The sequence below is a fragment of the Panicum virgatum genome, chromosome 5N (assembly GCF_016808335.1).
Source record: "Panicum virgatum strain AP13 chromosome 5N, P.virgatum_v5, whole genome shotgun sequence".
NCBI classification, from domain to species: domain Eukaryota; kingdom Viridiplantae; phylum Streptophyta; class Magnoliopsida; order Poales; family Poaceae; genus Panicum; species Panicum virgatum.
In genome coordinates this window covers 57,595,802-57,621,454 of record NC_053149.1, presented here as the reverse complement: position 1 = coordinate 57,621,454, position 25,653 = coordinate 57,595,802, and the positions used below count along the sequence as shown (strand labels likewise).

The following is a 25,653-nucleotide window of genomic DNA, read 5'->3' as shown; positions in this document are numbered from 1 at the left end:
CCACCGGTGCAGGCTGCGGCCGTGAGTTTGCCCTTCCGGCCAGAATCGAGTGGGGACGGGTGGATAGAAAATGGAAAGATTTTGGTGTGGTGTTGCTAATGGTGAATGGTGATGCATAGCTGTGGGCGAACGCACGCACGTTGTGGTGTGCGGGCGAGAAGTAGGACACGGCGTTCTTGGACGGTGACCGCCGGCGCGCCCTCTGCCGTGAGCACCACCGCGGAGCACACGTTGTCCGCCGCCGCCGCGATCGCCCCGGCCCCGGCGTGCCACCTCCCCTACGCGTCCTGCGCGCGTGACACCACCCAAGAAGAAGAAGAAACAGCGCGGCAATTGGGATGCTGTTGGCGGGCGGCAGACGACACCGACGGTGAGCGATGCGAGCAGAGGACGCGGCCGGGGTTCGGCGATCAGGTAATATTCCTTGCTCGAATAGTTTATTCCACCTGTGCAGTAACCGCACGGTGAACGTACTAAACCTCACCGCTCGCCGCCACCATGCCTCACCGGTGCGCCGGACTAGCGGTGGCGCGGTGACCCGAGCCGAGCGCGCACGCCCCGCGCCGCCGCACGGCGTCGGCCCACGCCCCACGATGGCAAGAGCAACAGGGCAGGCACGGAACAAAAGCACCCGGTTCGGTTCTACCCCGCGAGCCAACCAGACCCGATTCTGCCAATTGGCATAGTGGCATCCCCCCTCGGCGGCCACGGCCAGTGGCCTCCGCCTCCTCACGCACTTAAATCCCCCGCGCCGCCTCCCCGTTTCCTCCCCATCCCGCGCCCTCGCCTTCTCATCGCCCCATCGCCTCGACCATGGCGGCGGCGCACCAGGTCTCCGCGGTGATCTTCGATCTCGACGGCACCATCCTGGACACAGGTACGCACGCGGACCCTCCCGCGCTCCGTTCCACTGGCACCGTCGCAGTGCTGTTCTCGGCGTAAAGTGTTGATTGTCCGGGCGCAGAGAGGGCGACGAGGGATGTCTTGGACGAGTTCTTGGCGGCGTACGGGAAGGTCCCTGACCCGGAGAAGGAAGAGAAGAGGCTGGGCCAGATGTACTTGGAATCCACCACCGGGATCATCAGAGATTACGGACTGCCGCTGACCGTCGAGGAGTACTCCAAGGCGATGCATCCACTCTATCTGAAAAGGTTTCTCTTCGGTTTCAACATGTCTGTAAAACATCATGTATACATTTACCAGCACTTATGTTGGGTTGCTGTTACTTTCTCCCCAGGTGGCAAAAGGCAAAACCGCTTCCGGGAGTGAAGAGGCTTGTTAAGCATCTTTTCAAGAACAGAGTGCCACTCGCGATTGCTTCAAATTCCGTCAGGAGAAATATTGATCACAAAGTTCCAAAACTAGAAGGTACGAGGAATCGAGGATGACTGTTTGCTTCAGTCTGTACTTTACCAGTGGCATAACTAGACATGTCTTTTGATCTATCGCTCTTGGAGCAAATTAGTATACCTATACTGAAGGGAATGCAAAGTCTTCCGATGCGATTCTAAGGATTTATTTTGGTGAAATATGCTATGCATACTGCTTTACTCATTGACCGGGCGATGGGCGTCCATACTCAATTTCAGACATCATGATCAAGTAACTAAGCATTGCTAGTCCTGATGCAACATGGTTCGAACAAGTAACTAAGCATTGCTAGTCCTGATGCAACATGGTTCGAACAAGTAAAAAAACGAATGTCGAACTAGTAATGAATAAGCACTCTTATCTATCTTTAGTTGGTACATTTTCTTATGTCTAGCATTATTTGCTTAATCCATGTACTAAGAAACTCCTTTATTGTTTTCCAGATTGGGGAGAGTGTTTTTCTGTTATTCTTGGTGGAGATCAAGTCCCTAATGGAAAGCCTTCCCCTGACATGTGAGTATCTTTAGCACTGTTCACCAATCATCCGTTGTTATTGCTATTTAACTTGCTATATCTCGGGTGCACAACTGTTGTGCTGTTTCCATGCAACTATATACTTATCTTTAGCATCTTGTATAGATTTTTGGAAGCCGCAAAGCGACTTGGCGTAAATCCATCATCATGCTTGGTCATAGAAGATTCTGTGTAAGTACAGGCAAAACTTCTTCCCCGCCAGTTGTTATCTTGTGCCCTCGCAAAGAAAAAGAAAAGTTACCTTCACTGTGCAACCAAATCATATATATAATTTTAAGTAGATTCCAGCATGCCATGATGAGTATGTTTTAAAGCGGATCCCATATAGCTTCCATTGCGCTCAGCCTCACAAATCACAAATTTAAGGAATTGAAGGTTGAAATTTCTTAGCAAAAAGGTTCGAAATTTTCATATGCAAAGATAATGACTTCATATGTAGAACTTCATATCATGTTGTACAATACCTACATTTACAAATGTCATTTTTAAATCATGTACACTTTTCTATGGAAAAAGGTCCTTCAGCAAGTTTGAATCATAATCTTCTCATTTGTTTTTGTTATATCCTTGATGAATGAATGTCCAGGACTCTCATCATAAAAGTTTTTTCTTAATCACTACCCCACACAACTTATCTTTCTTAAATGTTTCCAAGTGTCATGAAGTTTCAAAATAAGTGATGTCTGTATGATGCACTTCTTTTGATCCAGTGGAAATTATAAGGATCACAAACTAATCAATAAGATTTTTTGTAATTATTCCCTCAGATAACCCTATCAACTGTGCTGAAGTGGTAAATTGTATGCTTCCAATGTCGATGCATTGAAAAGAATGCACTTGTTCTGTGCTATTGAGTTACACTTTCTGCTTCCTTGGTGGTATTTCTTAGTGTTGGAGTCAAGGGTGCCAAGGCTTCTGAGGCGAAGGTGGTTGCAGTACCATCACTTCAAAGTCAAAGGAAGCACTATAATATTGCCGATATCATCCTCTATTCACTTTTGGACTTCGATCCTGAGCTGTGGGGTCTTCCTCCATTTGAAGATCGTAAGTCTCTTCATTGACCACTGATTTTGTTTTCTTATCATTATTTAAAATCATATGGGTGACATTTATTGTAGGCATTCAAGGTGTTTTGCCCATTGATCCCTTAATTTCAACTGGTCAAATAGGCGATAGAATTCTAAATAATCTTCATAGGCTAATTTCAGGTTAAACTCTTTCCGACTACTCTTATATACTATACTATTCTTTAGATACCCATGTTTTTACATTGATTATTTGTAAACAGATGAACATACCTACGACTGTATTCCTGACCAAATATCAGGAATTTATTTGGGTTGGGCCAAGTTGAAAGTGCATGGGTTTTCTAAGGTGGTCATAGGTACTGGGTGGGACTTTTCACAGCAGACCGTCGAAAGAGTGATGGTTGGTTCTTTTCCCTCGTATTTGTGGTTGTTTTCATCTGGGAGACCACAGTTGCCTAAATGTTCTCCTCCTATAGTTCTAAGTTTCTTTTCTGGCACAAAATCTGTGAACATTGGTGATCCAGTAATATTTACAAACAGATTATGCATAGCAAGGTTTCTGCACTTTTCTTTCTTGTATGTTTATTTGATTTGTTATTTTCCTTTTGCAGGTAGTAGAGTTTCTTGATTACTCTGGCCAGATTGAAACAGAGCCTGTGAAGCTTCTTGTAATTGGTTACGTCAGGAAGCTACAAAGCACAGTAATAACCGTTTCTTAAATTTTACTAGAAATTAAAGAATCTGACTCCACTGATTTTTTTTCATATTGTTTCATGCCCAACAGTATGGCTTATATATTATGGAATACAATGAGATAATACATTATATTATTTTCAATTCATGGAAATATATGACAGTAACAACTGATACTAATAGTACAAGGAAATAGACTACTAGGAAACCTGGAGAATGAGAAAGCTAAATAACCAAACGGCTCGTCCCAAGCATGAACAAAATAGCCCGTTTCCTGAAGATTCTGTCTGCCGTTACGTTGGCTTCTCATAGCCGAGTATGGCATCTTTATTTTATGTGACATTTCTATTTGTTATTCTGTTACAGATACCCTTTGACAATATGTCATTTGATTCTGGAGTTCTTAATTTATCAACAAGCATATTTCTTTTCCTCAAATAGTCAAACACACATCACATCTCAACATATGACTGACCATGGATATATTTTCATGTTGCAAGGTCACAATATGATTACAGTGACTCAAACATAACCTTTTTTGCAGGATGATATATTGCAAGCTTTAAATGTAACTGATGAAGACAGAAGCATTGCAAGGGACGCATTGGACCTCCCAACTTTCTCTGAATACGCCCACGACATTCATTTTTCCTGAGAGTGACCGCCCACGACATTCATTTTTCCTGAGAGTGACCGTATCTTTGCGAGCTCTCACACCATTTCCTCAGGTTTGGCATTGTTATTGTTAGCTCATGATGGGAGCCACATTTTCGTCCAGGAAACTCTACATGAAATACGTGTCATTCGAAGAACAGGAAAAAAGTACAGAGAAAAAAACGTGGTTCGATGTTACCAATTTACCATATGTTGTAATATTTGTTTAGTCCTCATGTCTTCTAAGAAAATATCATTGCATCTGCACCTTCGTCCTAAAGGGCAGAGTGATATAAAATTTTTTGTAAGCATGAACGAATGGTATAAATGAACCGCACAGGCATTAAACGGGACATGAACAAATCGTTGTTTACACATGCAATGATATTCAGATTTCCATCATATTTACAGAGGCGAACAATAATGGATTCACCCTTCTCTTGACAAGCTACCATCCAACTGTTAACGTATCTGGCTTGAACTTGAGCCCTCTACGCAGTTTACAATACACACAGGGGCTGTTTTTTTTGGAGAAGAATGAAGAATAAACAATCTAAGGACTAGCATATCAACACTTCTAAGACCTTGCGGGCTGGAAGTACGAAGAAATGGTAGAACCCCGTCGCTTGGTGCTCGGCTGCTTCGATGGACGGGTCCACCCCTGTATTTCTCTCTGGATCTCTGGCGGCAGCTCCTTCACTACTGCTGGATCGATATCTTCAACGTTGAACATCCATGCGTTACTGCCAGAGGGTTCAGCACCACTGCTGGTGCTGCTTCTATCTGCACCTTGTGCAGGCACATTGAGCTCTTCAGCTCTGTTTGCTTCCGAGGAACTCCCTGGACCTAATATGATCAGTATTCAGAGACAGAGAGACGTGTCAGCGGTTAGATTGGTATTTGCGTCATTGCATCTGTACACAAGTAGTCCACCACACCTGGATGACTGCAAATCAGTTCATTGGATTTTCTTTTCTCATGGAGGGCAGATTGACCCCGTGAAAGAAACTTCAATATCGAGGAAGTTCCCTATCAGAAAAATAAATCTTGGGTGAGTTACAGGAAAGCTAAGAATTAGTTTGAAACTTCTATACTGCCAATACAAGAGTGAATGATTCAAAAATTATGAAGTGAACGATTAGGACATGTTAAAATCAGAGACTTAGGAAGCCAAAGGTAGCATGTATGTGAAAAGGCCATGTTTTAATCGTTACTCATACAAATAGCAACACAAAGCACAAACGTCTGGGATGTTTGTCAAATTATTAAGCAACAAAGCAAGCAAAAGACTAAAAACAAACTAAGTGTTTCATTGACCAACTGCTGAAGAATACGACCTCACAAGTAATCAGTTTGACGATATCCAGTATCCACAGAGGAGAATAGGACAACTGACCTTAACTTCAGGCAACTTCTTTGAGATTCTTTTTTCTTCATTCGCTGAACATTGTTTGGCTGAAATCCCTGAATATCTTTTACCGTCTTCTTGCTCTGAGATAGATGGCTCGCATTGTTCTTCATGAATTGGCATCCCATATACATTGTTATCTACAGAAGCACATTGGCATATCAGTAAAGTAAGAGCAAAATTTATTTTTGCAAACAATAGTCACACTTGAACTCAGGAACATCACCGAGGGATGGATCCTCCGGTACAGATGAAGAATCAGGTATAGCCGGAGATGCAGCAGAACTAGGACCTTTAATGTATCTCAAGATTGAGCTTGTTCCCTGACGAATGAAATGGAATAAACTAAAGGAATAAGAAATCATCAAAATGCATTCGTGATTTTACATTGGGCCTGTGTCTAATTATGAATAATGACAAATTGCACAACCCTGGCAGCATTAGCTAATATGAGATTAAGACACCAAAATAGAAATGATTGAAAATAAGGCTGCATATATGGTAGCACAGATTGAATAAAAATTTATTTTTTCATTTTGCTCAAAGTAACTAAAGCAAGGAATAAGAAACCATCAAAATGCATTTGTGATTTTACATTGGGCCTGTGTCTAATTATGAATAATGACAAATTGCACAATCCTGGCAGCATTAGCTAATATGAGATTAAGACAGCAAAATTTAGAAATGATTGAAAATAAGGCTGCATATATGGTAGCACAGATTGTGTTAGAAGCTCAATTCTAACTCTCATTGAGCTCAGAGGATGACAATGAACTTGGGGCAATTTTCTGGGTTTTCTTCATTCACAAACTCAAAGCCATGCCGACCCAAGGGGCTGGGGATACATACTTATAGGCAGCCAGGGCAGGCAGCCAAAGATTGCTGCAGCGAGGCAGCAGTCAAGCAAAAGATGCTAAGATGCTAGTCAAAAGAACTAAAGCTAGATGCTGTCCTAGCAAACTGACTGTCCTAGCAAACTGAAATATGCTAAAGGAATAGATGCTCTGGTCCTCGCAAGGACCCTATGCCTTATCCATCCAGCACAAAGACTTATCCATCATTCTCCCCCTAAGTCTTGTGCGTCGTCTTGTGGGAGGATTGGACCATCCCGGTCCTGGAGCAGAGCTCAAGGAACTTGATCCTCCCAAGGGGCTTGGTGAGCAGGTCTGCAAGCTGGTCCTTGGTGTTGATGTAGCTTGCCTTGATGCTCCCGTCCTCCAAGCAGCCTCGGATGAAGTGGTACCTCAACCGGATGTGCTTGCTCCGTTCATGAAAAACGGGGTTCTTCGCCAAGGCCAGGGCGAACTTGCTGTCCACCCTGAGCTCCACCGCTCCAATGTCTCTGCCGAGTAGATCACCAAGCAGTCGAGCGAGCCAGAGCACCTGAGTCGACGCGGTGGAGGCCGCTATGTACTCGGCCTCGCAACTGGACAAGGCCACCACCTGCTGCTTGACCGACTGCCAGCTAACAAGGCACTCGCCGAGGAAGAAGAGGACCCCGCTCGTGCTCTTGCTGGTGTCGATGTCGCCGGCGTGGTCGCTGTCGCTGTACCCGACGAAGTGTGCCGCTCCAGGGCACCTCGGGTAGTGGAGACCGTGGTCGAGAGTCCCCGCAACATAGCGGATGATCCTCTTCACGGCCTGCTCGTGCTCCGTCGTCGGTCGCTGCATGAACCGACTAACGTAGCCGACGGAGAACGCCAAGTCCGGCCGTGTGAGGGTGAGGTAGCGGAGGCTCCCCACAAGGCGCCGGTACCGAGTAGCGTCCACCTCCTCTGTCGTGCTGTCACGGCTCAGCTTCAGCCTCTCCTCCATCGGAGTGAGAGCTGGGTTGCAGTCGGTGAGCCCGGCGAGCTCGACGACGCGCTTGGCGTAGGCGGTCTGTCGAAGTGTGATCCCGGAGTCGTCCTGGTGCACCTCGATCCCCAGGTAGAAGGAGAGAGGCCCCATGTCGCTCATCTGAAAAGTGGCCTTCATCTCCTCCTTGAACGCCACCACCTCATCATCCTTGGTGCCGGTGATCACCAAGTCGTCGACGTAGACACCCACCAGCAGGGCATTGCCTCCATTGCCCCGCCGGTAGATAGCCGCCTCGTGCGGGCTTTGCTCGAAGCCCATCCCCTTGAGCGTGGAGTCCAGCTTGGCGTTCCACGCCCTCGGGGCCTGCCGCAAGCCATAGAGGGCCTTGCGCAGACGTAGCACCTTACCCTCCTTGCCGGGGATCGCAAACCCCGGCGGCTGGTGCACGTAGACCTCCTCCTTCAAGTCGCCGTTGAGAAACGCCGACTTGACGTCCATGTGATGGACGCGCCAGCCCTCCTGGGCAGCCAGCGCAAGGAGAAGCCGCACGGACTCCATCCGTGCCACGGGAGCGAAGGCATCGTCGAAGTCGACTCCCTCCTGCTGCACGAAACCTCGTGCCACCAGGCGAGCCTTGTGCTTGACGACGGTGCCGGTCTCATCCCTCTTCAGCTTGAACACCCACTTAAGGGTGATCGCGCGGTGACCACGAGGGAGATCAGCAAGCTCCCAAGTGCGGTTCTTCTCAACCGCGTCCATCTCCGACTGCATCGCGGCACGCCATGCCGCGTCCCTCGGCCTCTGCGAAAGACCGAGGCTCGCCGTCGTCGCACGCGAGGTGCAACTGCGCCTCCAGGTCGTGAGGCACCAGTCCCGGCACCGGCTGATCGCCGAGAAGGTCCTCCATCGTACGGTATCGCAGTGGCTCACCGTCGTGGTACGCGTCGATGCGCTCCTCGTCGTGAGAGAGCGGAGTAGCGAACTCCACCGGGCTGTGCTCAGCATGAACAGGTGCTGTAGTAGGCGTGCCCGGGCCAAAGGGCCTCTAGCTGAGTTGGTTAGAGGAACCCAGCGGCACTCCTCAGGTCCTGGGTTCGACTCCCCGTGGGAGCGAATTTCAGGCTGAGGTTAAAAAAATCCCCTCGCTGGCCCCGGTGCCAATGCACTGGTGTGGACGGCCCACCAGGTCGGCCTGAGGACCTGACAGAGTTCCCATGGGCTACGGCCCCCAGTGTCAGGGCGGGGCCAGGGTTCGGGAATTTTCTCGGTCGGGGAAGCCGAGGCTTCTTCTAGAAAGTCAATACCGGTGGGGCGGTCTTTCCCCAACCGGCCGAGTTTTTTTTTTAGGCGTGCCCGGAGGAGTGGCTGCCGGTGCTGGAGTGCGCGGCGTCGCCGGCTGTGGTGGTGCAGCCGAGGAACTCGGCGCAGCCGGAGTCGTAGCTGAAGAGCGTGGTGCCGCCGGTGTGGCGGGCGCCGGAGTCGGTGGAGGCTCGGGGACCGGGGTAGGCACGCTCGGCGAAGAAGAGCTGCCTACTCCCCCGGCTCCCTCGAAGTGGACGTACTCGACGGTGAAGTCGCCGTACGTCGGAGCCGAGCCGTCGTCCACCGCCTTGTCCCACGCCCATCCTCGCCCTTCGTCGAACACAACGTCGCGCGCCGTGCACACACGCTGTGTCTCCGGGTCGAGAATGCGGTAGGCCTTCGAACCCTCCGCGTAGCCGATGAACACTCCCGGAGTGCTCCTGTCGTCGAGCTTGCCGATGTGGGCAAACTCCTTGGCGAACGCGAGGCAGCCGAAGACCCGCAGGTGGGAGACCGCCGGCTTACGCCCATGCCAAGCCTCATACGGCGTCATGCCGTCGAGTGCCTTGGTGGGCGAGCGGTTGAGGATGTAGACGGCCGTCACCACCGCCTCTCCCCAGAAGACGGCTGGCATGCCCCTCTGCTTGAGGAGGGCCCGGGCCATCCCCACCACCGTCTTGTTGCGCCGCTCAACGACGCCATTCTGCTGCGGGCTGTACGGCGCAGAGTAGTGGCGCTGGATGCCCTCATCCGCGCAGTACGCCGTGAACTCGGCCGCCGTGAACTCGCCGCCGTTGTCGGTGCGCAGCACGCGCAACTTGCGGCCGCTCTCCGCCTCCGCAGCAACCTGAGCACGCCTGATGGCGTCCGCAGCCTCTCCCTTGCTGCCGAGGATCATTACCCACATGAAGCGGGAGAGGTCGTCGACGAGCAACAGGAAGTAGCGCCGTCCTCCTGGTGTGACCGGTGTCACCGGGCTACACAAGTCCCCGTGTACGAGCTCGAGCCGCTCCTTGGCTCGGAAGCTCGCCTGCTGGGGGAAGGAGTGCCGCCTCTGCTTCGTCAGCACGTAGACGTCGCAGAGCTGCTCCACGTGGTCGAGGCACGGGAGGCCTCGCACCATCTCCTTGGCGCCGAGCCGCTTCAGGGCCTCAAAGTGGAGGTGCCCAAAGCGCTCGTGCCACTGCCATGCCTCGTCGTCCCTGCGAGCTGCAAGACAAAGAGGCTGGGCCACCCCGACATGGAGAATGTAGAGGCGGTTCTTCCCTCGAACCACCCTGGCGAGAAGCTGGCGACGGTGGTCCCAGATGCGGAGGACCCCGCTGTCGATCACCACGCGGGAGCCGCTTTCATCGAGCTGCCCAAGGCTGATGATGGAGTTCCGCAGCGCCGGGATATAGTAGACTCCGGTGAGCATCCGGTGCTCTCCGGACTTGGCGGTGAAGATCACGGAGCCCACGCCCTTGATCTCCACGGCGGAGTCCCCGAACCTGACGGAGCCACCTACGTCGATGTCCAGGTCGGAGAAGAACTCCCGCCGCCCGGTCATGTGGTGCGTGGCGCCGGAGTCGAGGTACCAGCCATCAACCCTGTCGTCGTCGGAGCCGTTGCCGAGGAGAACTCGGGCACGTAGCTCGTCGAGGTGGAGTAGAGCGGTGACAGGCGGTGCCGCCGGATGCGGCTCCATGTCCCCGTGGAGTAGGAACAGAGCCGGCTCGTCATCCGGTTGGGCCTCCGCGACGTGGGCTTGGCCCCCATGCCTCCGCTACGGGCAGTCCCTGGCCCAGTGGCCGGGCCTGCCACAGTTGTGGCAGGCGTCGTCTCGTGCCGCCTTGGGCCTGTCAGCGGCGCCGCCCTGAGCATCTCCGCGGGCGCCACCCTCGGCGCGCCCTCCTGCCCCGGCTTGGGCACCTCCGCGCCCCTTTCGCGGCTTGCCGCGTTTGCGGCCACCAGTCGAGGAAGAGGGCTCCCCCCTCCTCCTGTCACCGCGCCGAGCCTCCCACTGCTCCTGAGTGAGGTGGAGCTTCCCACCGATGGAGATGCCTCCCGAGGGAGGCTGTGACTCGTCGCTGTCGACGACCTTGGGGTGACCTATGTCGACGACCTTGAGGCGACCTATCGCCTCCTCGATCGTCATGGTGGAGAGGTCCAGCAAAGACTCGATCGAGCGAGCGGTCTGCCTGTACTTCTCGGGGATGCAGCGGAAGAGCTTCTCGACGGCTCTCTCTCCTCGTCGTAGGTGTCGTCGCCGAACTGCACCACCTTCTGCAGCAGAGTGTTGAGACGGAGGGCGAAGTCATCAACATCCTCACCTGGCTTGAAGGCCAGGTTCTCCCACTCCTTGCGAAGTGCCTGGAGAGTGGTCTTGCGGGCGCGATCGCTGCCGATACGTGCCGCAGCGATGAGTCCCAGGCCTCCTTGGCAGTTCGCTTCTTGGAAAGTGTGAACTACATCTCGGGCGGGGCTGCTGCGATGAGAGCATCCAGCGCCCATCGATCCTCATCGTAGCCGACGTCGCCGTACCGGACTGCCTCCCACATGTGCTGCACCTGGAGCTTCACCTCCATGACTGCGGCCCACTCGACGTAGTTGGTCTTGGTGAGGGTGGGCCACCCACCGCCGGGACCGACGTCCCTGACCACCGCCTGGAGGCCGTGGTAGCCGGGGGCGCCGCCGCGCGCACCCCAGCCAGGAGCGCCGCCACCGCCCTGCGCGCCGCCGCCAGGGGCGCCGCCTCCGCCCTGCGCGCCGCCGCCAGGGGCGCAGCCTCCGCCGCCGGGTGCGCGGCCCCCTGGACCGTCGCCGGGCGCACCACCGTCCAGGCAGCCGCCGGGCGCGCGGGCCCCTGGACCGCTGCCGGGCGCGCCGTCGTCCAGGCGGCTGCCGCCGGGGTGGGCTGCTGCCCACCGCGCGGTCCGCTCCCGCGCTCTCTCCCTCTCCAACTCCTCAAGGTCCTCGTCGGCGGTGGGCGTCGCCGGCGATGGAGCCGCTGCGGCTGCCGCGCAAGGTCTCAACCTCGACCTCCGCCGCACGCGCTGCATCCTCCGCCTCTTCTGCTTCCACCTCCGCCCTGGCCGCTGCCAGCTCCGCTGCAGCCAGCCTGGCCGCCCTCGCCGCTGCTGCAGCGGCTTGAGCCGTCGCTCGCCTGCGCTCCTCTGCCGCGGAGCTGAGAGGATGACAATGAACTTGGGGCAATTTTCTGGGTTTTCTTCATTCACAAACTCAAAGCCATGCCGACCCAAGGGGCTGGGGATACATACTTATAGGCAGCCAGGGCAGGCAGCCAAAGATTGCTGCAGCGAGGCAGCAGTCAAGCAAAAGATGCTAAGATGCTAGTCAAAAGAACTAAAGCTAGATGCTGTCCTAGCAAACTGACTGTCCTAGCAAACTGAAATATGCTAAAGGAATAGATGCTCTGGTCCTTGCAAGGACCCTATGCCTTATCCATCCAGCACAAAGACTTATCCATCAGATTGAATAAAAAATTAGTTTTTCATTTTGCTCAAAGTTCATTTGTATTTCAGGATGGTAGAAGCTGGCAAAACTTCCATCTAAAAAAAACATATTTATCAGTATAAGCTAGTGCCATCTCAATATATGTTTTGTTTGAAGGAAGAGATTTCAAAATTGCTAAACATCTTATCAGGAGATCAAAATCATGTAATGATGTTTCATTGTTTCTTTAAGGTGGCTGGACAGTATATGACAAATGTATCAAATCATCGATAGTTTATGACAAATGTATCAAATCATCGATTAGTAAGAAAGTTATTGTAAGCATACACTTGGTATATCATATATTTTGCTTGCAGTAACTGAAAGAGATGTTATGCTCCATCCAGTGTTTTGAGATTCTAAAAAATCGTGAAGGCCAGATTGAAATAGCTTCATTGCATCCTCTTGAATTTTCCCAGTCCCATAGCGCAATGGACAGGATTTAGAAGGGAATTTCTTCGTTGAATCACGTTCATTTTCCTGCAGCAAAAGTAGAGAAATGAGGACACTAAGCTGCATAATGTGAAACTGAACTCGATACATGCTGATCATTATGTCAGAAATTAAAAATAACAAAACCTTAAAAGAAAAGATATTACACAAAATACCTTAGACGCTCTGGCGTGAAGAGTGAGTGTTTGAGCAATTCTCTTGTTCTGGTTCAGGTCAGACTGAATCCGTTCACTTAATTCCTCACAAAGTTGATCCAGCCAGCCTTTGACCTAGAACATTATGAGACTGATTGAATCAACAAAATTTGAATCTTAACACTATCTTTCCTAAACTCGTAGTCTCCTATACAGAGATGGGATCTTATCTTTTAGCCATACATATGGGATCTGACTCAGGCAGCTTGAAAACTTATTTAAGTCAGGTAGGGTACTGTTGAATGCATCTAGTATATCCCAAGGTCATCAAACTATCAAAGTGCAGCATTATAAAGCACCAACATAATTCCATGTGTACAACATGCTGCTCACCAAACTATTATTTGATGAAGCGCAGCAAGTAATCAAGTGCAGTGCTTGTTTACAATGAGCCTGGCGTAGGCTCTACAAATGTCACTGACATGGACGGCATGATTCATAAGTTTGTAATATGGAACTGCCAAGTTTTCTTAAGTAGCAGCTGATCATCTCAATGACATGTGGGGGTCCAGATTCTAGACCTACAATGTCACAAGGTACCATATTTTCAATTTGTTTCACCCTAATTAAGTCTGGTTCTTCCGGCATCATTAGCACATATGTTTTTTTCACAAACCAAAACATGTAAATGTTGTAAATGTTTAGATGCTTCTCAGATACCCCGTTTCTCAAGCAGCCAAAAATACTTGAGAACAACGAAAATAACAAGAGTAAACATTCTTACAGAAGCGCTGTTCTTCAGTGCTTTTGGTCCAGGAAATGTCTTTCCACAGCCGTGACTCTTCGGTAGAAGACGATCCTCAACTTCTTCTCCACTAATGCCCCTAGCAATCTTCCATAGCCATGTTCTGCATGAAGTCAAGGCTTATAAAATGACAGTATTAGACACAATGATAAAAAAGTGGATGCAAGGAAGCATGGTTTTTCCATGTTTGATACAATGTACCTACTATCAAGTTAAAAGCTATGTCATCCACTAAAAGCTAAAGGGAATAAGAACACTTAATCTTTAAAATGTGATATCGTATAACTATAAGCTTATGCCTACATAGGTCAAGGCAAACCATATAGTAACTCGTTGATAAAAGCGTTAATATAATTACCCAGTATTTACACCATACTGCTCTTGTAACTTTTCCTCTGTAAAACTTAGAAGATCACCAATGGTCTCGACCCCAAGATCATCCTGCAAGGAACTTCCAAGCTTACCACCAAGCTGTTTCCTGAATAATATGGATATTCTCACCGTTCAGTGTCACACCATGCATAGTTTCAAGTAAAGCATAATGTTATGTGATCTAAATAGCAATGTGAAGTGTCAAAAACTTTTCCCAGGACAAAAGCAAGAACCCAGCAAGGACAGAGGCATCATGTTAGATCATTACATTTTCTTCACAGGTATTGATGCTAGAAAATCTTGAACTGATGAAGAAGGGACAACTGTTTGTTGAGCAGGCTTGTGCATTCCACTGACAAGTTTAGCTAACATCTGTGCGGCATAAGAACAATGAGTGGAGGATTATGATAGGAAGAGCAAGGAATCGAATAGCACAGAAAACAGAAATAAAGGAATTTGAGCTGATATCTTGAGCATGGCAAACTTAAACAAAATAATAACCATGAACTATTAAACATTTTAATCAACAGAAAGAAAAACATCTACTCACTATTATGACTTATTATAAACCTTATTGTGAGCAATCCCAGCAGAGCATGTGAATTGGGTTTCCTCCAGAACTCTGACTCGTAGCTGTGCAACAATTATAGCTCCACATGCCAATAACTTATCCTCGTAATCAGCATCCGGTCGACAAAGCCATGCCCTCACATTCTTTTCCTTCTCACTGGCATCCTGAACATATAATGACCTACGATCATGCTCATATCAAATCGAGCAGTAAAACTAAATTGAAAACATTCTTACAGAAGGAAGGCCCAAGATATTTGACTTTGCTGCCTCAATTAAAATCTCCTCTGGTGAATCTGGGGGAGCTTGTAAGAGCATTTCCTTTGCGGCATCGGTAAGGTCAAGATAAACTTCGTCAATGGATGCCCGCTCACACTTCCCTTTGCTTGCAAGGATTGCAACAACCTGAAAGTCCAGATGCAAAACATAGACTTATAATTCTATATATGCCATGCAAGTCCAGTGCTGTTAACTAGTAGTAAAGTAGCCTACACTGGTGAACATACCTCAGAGCCAGCACTTCTGTAGAGATTAAGGTCGGCCTTGCCACGCGCCACAGGGACCTGAACCAGATTAATACCAGGACAGACCCTCTTTGCCTCATCTCCACGCATGGACCTGAATAACCACCAGGAATCCGGATGTGAGGGCCTCAGCAAATTGCCAAATTCCAAGGAAACGAGTCTGTCAATGGACAATCGAGAAACGGCACTCACCTCTTCACACCAAACCCGCGAGCCTCGTAGCTGACAGCGATCAAACCGCCGCCTTTCCAGTCGTTGTACTGCACCACGGCGGTCGGCTGGCCCCTGAGTGCTGGGTTCCTCCGTTGCTCCACTGCGGCAAAGCAAATGGCCACTCTTTCAGTCGAAGAACGGTTGGTCAATGGTCATGGGTGGGGTGGGAGAGGGAGAGGGAAGGAAAGTTACGGACCTTGGACGTAGAAGCAGTCCATGTCAACATGGGCGATCACCCGGGGCTCCTGAGACTCCGGCCTTGCCACCGGCATCCCCTATCCTCTTCTACGGGGTTAAAAATAACCGCTGGACTCTGCTTCAGCCGGTCAGCCCTCACCTCCGCCTTCCCCTTTCTTCGGCTGACAGGGTGGGTAGTAAACAAGCGCCACGGCAGGTCGGACTGGGAGGTAGCAACCCCTAGCCTAGGTCCGGTCGGCGGCGGCCATGGCAGCCGGCGGGGGTCATTTGGCAAGAGGAAGAAGATGGATGGACAACTACAAAAGGCCCATTTATTAGAACAGCCTACGGCCAACTGAGAATTGGGCCCAAGCCCGAGTAATATCATTAGACATTAGCTGTGGGTGATTTTCTCCCGAAGAGGAAAAACATCCGGGAGATAGGGATTGCAAGCTGCAGCCGTGCCCCGTGCGGTCGCTCCCCTCCCCCGACTCCGGCGAGAAGAAAAGACGGTGGCAGCAGTCGAGACTCCACTCGGTCGCGGTGGTGGCTGCCCATTCTTTTCCGTCTTCTCCTCCTTGACTAAGGTAGGGGGAGAGGATGAGGAACAACTCGATTTCTTGTTATTCTGTTTGAATTTTAGCTAGCTACTAAATACCATTTCATCTTGCTCGCTTAATTTGATCTTCTGCTCCTTTGTAGAATGTTTTGCTTGAGGAACTATTGGTCGCCTGCATTTGCCTTAGTACGGGAACGGGCTGCTGTTCGATATCCTGGGGAAGGAGCTACTGTTGGACATCCTCCAAAGTTCAATTCTGTAGTGGTGAGCTTAATTCTACTCTGTGGCATGCGTTTGGTTATTTTTGTACTTGTTGTGCGGTCTATCCTGATTCTTATTTATTACAAATATGCAACAGGTTTGCGGTGCCAGGGGTCCAAGACCGAGATATCCCCGTGTGTGGAAAACTCGTAAGAAAATTGGGACTATTTCCAAGTCACAGAAGCTTGTCGAATGTGTGAGGTTCTTCTAGTTTCTCTATTTATACTACTGTGCATCGTCCTGTTTAGTTGTTGAGTTCACTTTAGGCCATTCTCACAACCCCACAATCAGGGAAATATCTTTTGGTTCAGATTTTGCAGTAAAAACGTAAAATTTCTGTTTTGTGTACTTGTAGAAATCTCAGGTATGTAGGATGCCTTTATGCTAACTAAGGTGTGAAATATAGCTTGTGTAGGATGCCTTTTGCAAATACACATTTTTGTGCTTGTGCACTGTCGAATCAAGTGTCTGAAACTATCAATATTTTATCATCTCGTGCAGATTAAAGGTCTGTCTAATGTAAAGGAGGAAGTTTATGGCGCACTTGACTCATTTGTTGCATGGGAACTGGAGTTTCCCTTGATAGTAGTAAAGAAGGCACTGAAGACACTTGAGGATGAAAAGGAATGGAAACGAATAATTCAGGTGTTAATGGAAGTTCCTAGTTTTGGTTTGAACTGTCTGGGCTAAATTCTTTTTCCTACATATTGCTATCCATTTCCATGGATTTCTAGTGAATTTTTCATACTATATGAAAATTGCTCTTGGACAAGTCAAGAGTTAGCTGCTCCCTATTCTAGAGGATAGAATTAGCTGCTCCCTTTTAATAGTATAAACCCTTTTTCCTGTATCAAGACTACAGCTAGGATTAGTTTCTCTTTTATAATAGCAAACCCTTATTATGAATCAAAACAATGACTGCATGATTCCTGATCTAGGTTATTAAATGGATGTTCAACAAAGGTCAAGGAAAGACAATGGGAAGCTATTACACCTTGTTGAATGCTTTTATCGAGGATGGGCGGATTGAGGAAGCAGAAGAATTATTTGGAATGATATTTTCACGATATATGGAGGGTTTGCCTCGAACATTTTTCATGAGAATGATTTCTTTGTATTACAGTGTGGGAGCATACGATAAGATGTTTGAGGTAGGAAATGATGTTTTTTTTTCTTATTTAGCATGCCATCTTATAAATGTGCATTTGAATCTAGTGGGTCCCAATTGCATTGAGGCCGAGGGGCAGTAATTTTACTTCAGAGAAGTGAAAGCTGTCTGCTAGTAGTGATATATCAAGAATACCATTATCGTTATCATTATGCCAATGTTTTTTTTCTTTGATGTTACTTTCCTTGGCCACATAGCAGTGTAGAGGTCTGGGTTGATAATTTCTCCTGCTTCAGCAATGCATAATATACATGGTCATCCAATATGTTACAAATCACATTCATGGCCCCTATGCATTTATACCACGCCACGCTGACGCATATACAAGCTTTTCTTTTCTGAGGAGGGTCGGTATTCCAAGGCAATACTACAAGATTTATTTTTCATTTTGGAATTTTTATGGGATCATTTTCCTATGCCAATCTCACTCGGTACCTTGGACCCTGTCTTATATAAAGCCACTTGTTACCTTAAAAAAATTAAAGCCGCTAGAAGCCTAGCCCTCCAAAAGGGGGTTTGATGCGCTTTATTGGGTTTCTCAGGGGAATTTGGGCCATAGCAATATCTTTTACATGTGGAATTTCTTCATGGAAGAGAAAAGTGAATAAATTATGAAGCAATGTCATGCAGATGTAGTTCTGAGGCAGATGATTTTTGGTGAGCAGTGACTTTGGTCTGTTAGCACAGAAATATAAATGATGGTGTCAGATTCCAACTTGAAGACTTCTGGATTAGTGTAACATGATAGCATAAGGCTAACCCCTATGCATACTGTCGGTACCCCAGGACTAGGGTACCCCCTCTTGCTGTGTCTAGGCAAGAGCCTTGTAGTTATCCTTAACTACGTCCAGCAGCCGGACCCCTGCGGTCCGGAGCCCTGTTCATCTGACAACGGTCCCGGACCCGTCCCCTGGTTGGGAAAGGTCCGGGAGCACCACGTGTTCCCGAAGAAGCGGGCGCTCAACCCGAACAGCCGGAGACTCCGGACCTCCCGTGGAGATCCGGACCCCCTGTCTAGTAACCGGACCCCTCACCAAGGGAAGGAATCGACAACCCGCCTCGGGGTGGTCCAGAGCCGCCACGTGTCTGCAAGCACAGACACATATATAAGGCCGCTTGGTCTCCATATTAAGGCTCACCTACCACTGCATTCATTGCGGTGGGAGGACGTCCGCATTGATGTAGCAGAAGCCGAGGCGATTCTTTGACCAGGAGGCACTATTGACTGCGTATTACCAAGATGCATAGTGGGGCTGCTGGCGCCGCCCACGCCGCGCCTGTCAGTCTGCCATGACAGTTGGATACGACGGCTCGGCTTCACCCATTATGACGCCTACATAATAGCCTCAACAGGTCACGCTGCAAGCTACGTTCCCCCAACGGGCACCTTGCTGACGGGACAAGAGAAGACCTCCCTTCGTCAGAGGGTCAGCAGAGCATGGAAGCTTATCGGAGGAAAGATTCGCAACCGCTGTAGCCATTTAAATACTCTGCGCAGTATGCTACACAGTCACGTTGAGCCCACCTGTCGGGGCCTCAACGTTCTATGTATCCGCACCCCTTGGTCTATAAGAGGGGGGCGTCCGCTAGAAGAAAACTCAGGCGGGGTGAAAGCCAAGACCCGGCAGAGGATAGATTCATACACAACCAAGATCAATACCTCTCCCAGTGGATGTAGGGTATTACGCTCCGGCGGCCCGAACCACTCTAGATCGTGTGTTCTTGTGTGCTTGTCTCAGAGCCAGATTAGCCCAATCGCCTAGTACTTCCCCAAGTACTCCCTCTCTGGGAATAGGCGGGTGCGTCCCGCCACCCGGCTGTAGGTACCCTAGAAGTCCCACGACATTTGGCGCCGTCCGTGGGGATGCAGGCCGGGCGCTGGCTGGATCTTCAGGCTTCTGGGGCTGTGTTCATCCTCTGCAACGACGAACGAGAAGATGAAGGAAGGCAGGGCGTCACCCACGCCACATGCCGTGGCACTGGGGCGCCAACGCCCACAATGCGGCGGCGCACGGCAGCGGCGTTTGTTGTGCGTCGCCACTGCGACACCTCAGAGCCGGCGCGGCAACGCACAGCGGAGGCGCCGCGGGGCGCTGCCGCCCCTACGTCAGCTCAAGGTTTTCTCTCAAGCAACGGCCACGCTTCCTCTGCGGCGGCATGGTGTCGGCTCAAGGCTTTCTCTCAACATGGAGCCTGGAGCCGACGGCCATCCCGGAGGAAGTTGGCCGAGTCGTCGTATCGTCTCCGGCACCACCCGAGGTGCTTGGTGCTGCTACAGACAGGACCCCGCCGCCAGGCGCGGGGGCCTCTGGCGCGAGCACCAAGGACAAGCAGGCGAACGACCGCCCTTCTCCACGCTCCGTGCTCGTCCATACGAGCACACATTCTCCCGCTGCGCCAGGGCGGAAAACCAGTTCCTGGCGCAACGAGTAGCAGGCGGGATGGCTCCCGGTGCAAGACGACGACGGCTGGGGGACTCTACCATTCAAAGCCAAAGAATTTGTCTCATGCTACCTAAGCATATGACAGCTCTTAGGCAAGGAGTGCCCCCCCGAGCTCCCGAGGTGATGCTAGATGATGCAGTTCAGGCACATCCAGGGCGCATGCGCCTCCGACAACTATGAAGAATTCAGGAGTGGCCGTACCACTTCCAACCGGAGAAGAACATGCTGTATAGAAGGCAGCTATAGGTTACCCCTAGATAAGACTAAGAGAGTTCCTCCTTTGTAATAATGTGGCGCCTACGTGTGGTCCAGAGCGGTCAAGGTCCGGCCTTGTAAACCCGACCTCTGGTTTTACTGCACAAACAGGCAAAAAAATGGTCCGGAGCGGTAGAGGTCCGACCTCGTAATCCCGACCTCTGATGTATACCATGATAACCACAATAATAAAGGAGATTTATTTTCTTAGTCTTATCTCGACTCCACCCTGATTACGTTCATTCGTTTTGGTTGGCTATTTCTTGGTTAACCGTCTCATTCTCCCAAACATAGTCTTTTCTTTGTTGCTAGCGATCCAAGTTAAGTTGCTGGCTTGTAGTCAGGTGAGGACACCCCTTCTAGCCGGAAGGCAGTCCGGACCCCTAAGGACCTGCTCTGGAGAAGTGGTATTCGTATCCTGGGGTAGAGAAGCTCCGCGTAGCTTAGCCTGGTAATGTACCCTAAGTTCACGTACTTCACTACCCTGTTACAGGTACTCTAGTATCCGAGACTGCTGTCTTTAGAGGTCCCGGGCTCCCTTCTAGTGTAAGACTTGGTTTCTTGCACCTTACTGTGAGGGCCGGTGACATATTTCATCGGTTCGTCAGCAATAACTCAAGTCCACTCCGGTGGCCCGCTCCGGCGGAGACCGCTCGCCACGGTCGACTCAAGTCCACTCTGGTGGCCCGCTCCGGCGGAGACCGCTCGCCACGGTCGCCAAGAGCCGGGTCCGGGAAGAGGTGCTTGCTCCCTGAGCGATCCGAGGTCTGTATAGCCGCTTAACTTGGTTCCGCACCCTAAGCCTACACCTTCGTCGCCCTGTGGAGAGCGCTCTAGAACCTGAACCTGGCAACCGGTGTACCGGCCTCAGGGGTCCGGAGCACCCGCTCTTTGCATGAGCACACCGACGCAATCAAGTTTGCGTGGAAACACATCACGATAGTAGGCCCCACCCGCGGGTTCGTGCCTCTCCCGAGGTGGGCCCGGGGGCCACTGTCGGTACCCCAGGACTGGGGTACCCCCTCTTGCTGTGTCTAGGCAAGAGCCTTGTAGTTATCCTTAACTACGTCCAGCAGCCGGACCCCTGCGGTTCGGAGCCCTGTTCATCTGACAACGGTCCCGGACCCGTCCCCTGGTTGGGAAAGGTCCGGGAGCACCACGTGTTCCCGAAGAAGCGGGCGCTCAGCCCGAACAGCCGGAGACTCCGGACCTCCCGTGGAGATCCGGACCCCCTGTTTAGTAACCGGACCCCTCACCAAGGGAAGGAATCGACACCCCGCCTCGGGGTGGTCCGGAGCCGCCACGTGTCTGCAAGCACAGACACATATATAAAGCCGCTTGGTCTCCATATTAAGGCTCACCTACCACTGCATTCATTGCGGTGGGAGGACGTCCGCATTGATGTAGCAGAAGCCGAGGCGATTCTTTGACCAGGGGGCATTATTGACTGCGTATTACCAAGATGCATAGTGGGGCTGCTGGCGCCGCCCACGCCGCGCCTGTCAGTCTGCCATGACAGTTGGATACGACGGCTCGGCTTCACCCATTATGACGCCTACATAATAGCCTTAACAGGTCACGCCGCAAGCTACGTTCCCCTAACGGGCACCTTGCTGACGGGACAAGAGAAGATCTCTCTTCGTCAGAGGGTCAGCAGGGCATGGAAGCTTATCGGAGGAAAGATTCGCAACCGCTGTAGCCATTTAAGTACTCTGCGCAGTATGCTACACAGTCACGTTGAGCCCACCTGTCGGGGCCTCAACGTCCTATGTATCCGCACCCCTTGGTCTATAAAAGGGGGGCGTCCGCTAGAAGAAAACTCAGGCGGGGTGAAAACCAAGACCCGGCAGAGGATAGATTCATACACAATCAAGATCAATACCTCTCCCAGTGGAGGTAGGGTATTACGCTCCGGCGGCCCGAACCACTCTAGATCGTGTGTTCTTGTGTGCTTGTCTCAGAGCCAGATTAGCCCAATCGCCTAGTACTTCCCCAAGTACTCCCTCTCTGGGAATAGGCGGGTGCGTTCCGCCACCCGGCTGTGGGTACCCTAGAAGTCCCACGACACATACGTTTTTAATTAAAGTTGAGGTTTGGCCTCATAACATTTTTCCCCATGGTAGAAAATCTACTAAACAGAAACATGAGTAGGGGAGAATCATTTAGCTGTTCTCTTCTCACTGTGTGATATATTCCTTGTAAATTCTCCAGGTTTTTGCTGATATGGAGGAACTAGGTGTTAGACCTGATGGTTCAATTGTCCGGATGTTAGGTGATGCATTTCAGAAGTTAGAGATGATGGACAAATATGAAAAGTTAAAGAAGAAATACCCACCACCAAAATGGGAATATCGATACATTAAAGGCAAGCGCATCAGGATGAGGGTTTACCCTGATAGTAAAACTGAAGAGGCAACAAAAGGAGACCCTGTTACAGATGAACTGCAAGAGGCAGAAAGTATACACCTTGATAGTGACTTGGAAGAAGAAGCGGGCTCTGGCCTCGACAGGAATGTATTGGATGATGCATCTTCTGGAGACCTTGAATATGTATAGATCAGAGCTTCTGTTGGTATTTCTGCGCCTGCTTAGTCAAAGCAGGCAAGGGCAAATGAACTGGTAAGAATGTACTCACTCTATTTGTTTCGATCTGTGTTGTTATACTCTAAATCATGGGTGTTGGTGTCTTCAATCTTTTTAGACTGACTATATGGAACCTAAATGTCTAGTTTTAACTTGAACAGTGCTCTCGTGACACTATGGTGATTCTAGTATTCTACAGCAAGATATGTTCTTCAGAGTTTGGTTAATAAATTTACCAGATTTGCTTTCATAAGGCTCATGCTTTGTTAGATGCTATAAATATAACTATGGTATTAACTACAAATTAATATCATTTTTTTATGCTAGTAATGAGTCCATATTTCTGCTTTCCTCAGTTGTGTTGCAGCTTGAAGTTTTGGTGATAGCCAGTTTGCTACTGCTGCCATATTTGGAAATGGAAAAGCAACTCTCGTGTTCAATGGGTGTCCAGCAGTTTAGCATCGCATATTCATCAAATGATCTGGTGATCCTATTCCATGGCTAGCTGTACCTGATTGCTTCACGAAGAACTTGTGGTTGATTGTTAAAGATGGTATTCTGGACTGGCCATCAGCCAGGGCAGTATCACTGGTATCTTTGCCATAGCAATTACGCGTAAGAGCTCTGTATCTCTCTGTATGTATAAAGAGTCATCTGAAGCCGAGGCCCATGTCAACTAGGATGGGATGGCTTTGTTTCCGTTGCTGGTATCGATATGTAGCGAAATCGATCTACGAGTTTTAGTACTGGCCGTGCCTATGATCCACCGGAAGGCGTTCACACCATGATTGGGCCGGGACATTGGCCCATGCAAACAGGGCCATTGTCGGCGGCCTAGGAGTTTAGTACTGGGCCGTGCGGGCTGGCCTCGCCCACAAACAACAAGGTGTACACACTCCTGCTGTTCGGCCCTCCGTCGTCGCCTCCCTCGCCTGTCACAGGACAAACATTCTCTCGCCTCCTTCCCTATGCCGCCGCGCCCATTCATGCCACGTTCTGTGTGTGCTGCGTTCAACCAATTACCAGGGCAATGAGCTGCCTACGCAGCCATTGCTCTCGGCTCACCTGACCTACCTGGCGCAAGCCTCAGGCCTGGACCACGGCCACGGCCCAACAGCCTTTGTCCCTGGCCTCTCTTCTGTAGAGTACGCCCCGAGCTCAGCTCGCCACCAGCAGTAACTAGTGGAGCGGTGCGGCGCAGTAAAAACTATCGGCGCGCACGAAGACTAGGCCAATTTTAATAGAATTATTATAGGAGTGTTATGAACATTAAATATGCTAATATGTATTAATAGTATGATGAGAGAGAAGAAAGGAGTATCATGAAATATGAGAGAAGTACCGGTATAATACTCCACTAGCACAGTTCTCAAATTTTTAATTTTAATAATTATATTGATGACACTCCTACCTCATGCGTGACCGCCGCCGCGGATGCCGAGGGAAACCGCAAAGCTGGGTGGTGGCTCCGCTGCCCGCGGCCGACCGCAGCACGATTGGACTTTTGGAGGCACGGGGTGGCGTGGGCCGTGGCCCCGGCAAGCAAATCCGTTTCTCTTGTCCTCTGCGCCGCTGATGCTTGCCATTGCATCCCGCTTTAGCAGACGTAGTACTGTAGGATTAATAAGCGCGGCTTTGCAGAACTGTTTCCTGCCACGGCTCAGCTCGTGTTCCGAGGCCAATCAGTCTTACTACCATACTTTAACTCGAATAAAAATGAGGGAGAGAGCTGCGTGCTGTGGTGGCCACTGACACTGACGGTGCGTTTTCTTTAATCATTTTGATGGAGATTCATTAGAGAGCAACAGGCTCTTGTGATCTTGCCCCCAGTGATTATCGATTGGTGTAGGAGGTAGTAGTAGCATTTGCAGCGTCAGGCTAGCGAGACGCAGGATTTTAGAGGTCGGTTTGTACTGGAATTCTGGCAGTTGGAATGCAGTTGGAGCCGATACCCTTGTCACTTGTGTTCGCTGTACAAATGCGAAGTTTACCATAGCAGACCAACCATACCCTAAGATCATGCCGAGGAGCTAGGTTTATGAACAGACGTGCTCAAATCAGCCTGTGTTTAGTTGCAAAAATTTTACGGTGTAAAACACTGTAGTACTTTCGTTTGTATTTGGTAATTATTATCCCATTATAGATTAATTAAGCTCATTAGATTCGTCTCGTGATTTACAAGCAAACTATGCAATTAGTTTTTTATTTCGTGTAGATTTAATACTTCATGCATGCGTTAAAAAATTCGATGTGACGAAAAATCTTGTAAAGTTTTGGAATTTTGGATGCAACTAAACAGGGCCTCAGTCTAAGGCCCCGTTTAGTTGCAGACTGTAAAAATTTTGAAAAGGCATCTTTTTATATTTGATGTACTAAATATAGACTAATCACAAAAATAATTACAGAACTCGTCTGTAAATCGCGAGACGAATCTAATGTGCCTAATTAATCTGTCATTAGAGATTATTTACTGTAGCATTACTGTAGCAATTTAGCATCTAATTACAGCCTAATTAGGTTCATTAGATTCGTCTCGCCATTTACAGACAGCAGTCGCAATGCGTTTTTTATTTCGTCTAGATTTAAGTCTCCATGCGGGTGCCGGAAATTTTTTTTTGAATTTGGAAGTTTGCAACTGAACACGGGCTAAGTTCGCAGGAGTCGCTCTGCATTCTGACAGAAACTTGGGAGCTACAAAAAGCTGTCCTGACTCTGGGTGTGTTTAGTTGGTAAAAAAGTTTGGATTTTGACACTGTAGTATATTTTGTTGTTACTTGATAAATAATGTCCAATTATGGACTAATTAGGTTTAAAAAATTCATCTCGTGCTAATCAGTTAGACTGTGTAAT

At 49.6% G+C, this 25,653-nt stretch overlaps 3 protein-coding genes across 6 annotated transcripts; 2 read left to right on the top strand and 1 right to left on the bottom strand.

Annotated features, from left to right (window-relative positions):
• Positions 1–617: 617 nt before the first annotated feature.
• LOC120672012 (bifunctional riboflavin kinase/FMN phosphatase-like) lies at positions 618–4,635 on the top strand. Of its 2 annotated transcripts, none has more exons than XM_039952290.1 (11): positions 618–877; positions 965–1,151; positions 1,238–1,368; positions 1,815–1,884; positions 2,011–2,076; positions 2,795–2,949; positions 3,024–3,113; positions 3,194–3,333; positions 3,545–3,634; positions 4,171–4,266; positions 4,299–4,635. In XM_039952290.1, the coding sequence occupies exons 1-11, from the start codon at positions 814–816 to the stop codon at positions 4,311–4,313; spliced, it is 1,104 nt and encodes a 367-aa protein (XP_039808224.1). In that variant the 5' UTR covers positions 618–813; the 3' UTR covers positions 4,314–4,635. The 2 variants fall into 2 exon arrangements, with proteins under 2 accessions (XP_039808224.1, XP_039808225.1); XM_039952291.1 differs by having other exon boundaries at positions 619–877; positions 4,171–4,279; positions 4,314–4,635.
• On the bottom strand, positions 4,624–15,881 carry LOC120672011 (DNA polymerase eta). The gene is made up of 14 exons (XM_039952289.1): positions 15,553–15,881; positions 15,336–15,456; positions 15,126–15,237; positions 14,857–15,024; positions 14,620–14,784; positions 14,318–14,421; positions 14,036–14,155; positions 13,657–13,780; positions 12,894–13,007; positions 12,574–12,765; positions 5,915–6,011; positions 5,677–5,828; positions 5,219–5,309; positions 4,624–5,126 (listed from the first exon to the last, which is right to left on the bottom strand). The coding sequence occupies exons 1-14, from the start codon at positions 15,626–15,628 to the stop codon at positions 4,858–4,860; spliced, it is 1,905 nt and encodes a 634-aa protein (XP_039808223.1). The 5' UTR covers positions 15,629–15,881; the 3' UTR covers positions 4,624–4,857.
• LOC120672013 (pentatricopeptide repeat-containing protein At4g21190-like) lies at positions 15,311–23,549 on the top strand. Of its 3 annotated transcripts, none has more exons than XM_039952295.1 (7): positions 15,311–16,120; positions 16,236–16,356; positions 16,451–16,554; positions 16,855–16,998; positions 17,292–17,504; positions 22,432–22,839; positions 23,160–23,549. In XM_039952295.1, exons 3-6 carry the CDS (start codon positions 16,546–16,548, stop codon positions 22,774–22,776), a joined length of 711 nt encoding a protein of 236 aa, XP_039808229.1. In that variant the 5' UTR covers positions 15,311–16,120; positions 16,236–16,356; positions 16,451–16,545; the 3' UTR covers positions 22,777–22,839; positions 23,160–23,549. The 3 variants fall into 3 exon arrangements, with proteins under 3 accessions (XP_039808229.1, XP_039808226.1, XP_039808227.1); XM_039952292.1 differs by having other exon boundaries at positions 15,892–16,120; positions 16,451–16,549; positions 23,160–23,502; XM_039952293.1 differs by having other exon boundaries at positions 15,963–16,120; positions 16,451–16,549; positions 23,171–23,549.
• Positions 23,550–25,653: the final 2,104 nt, after the last annotated feature.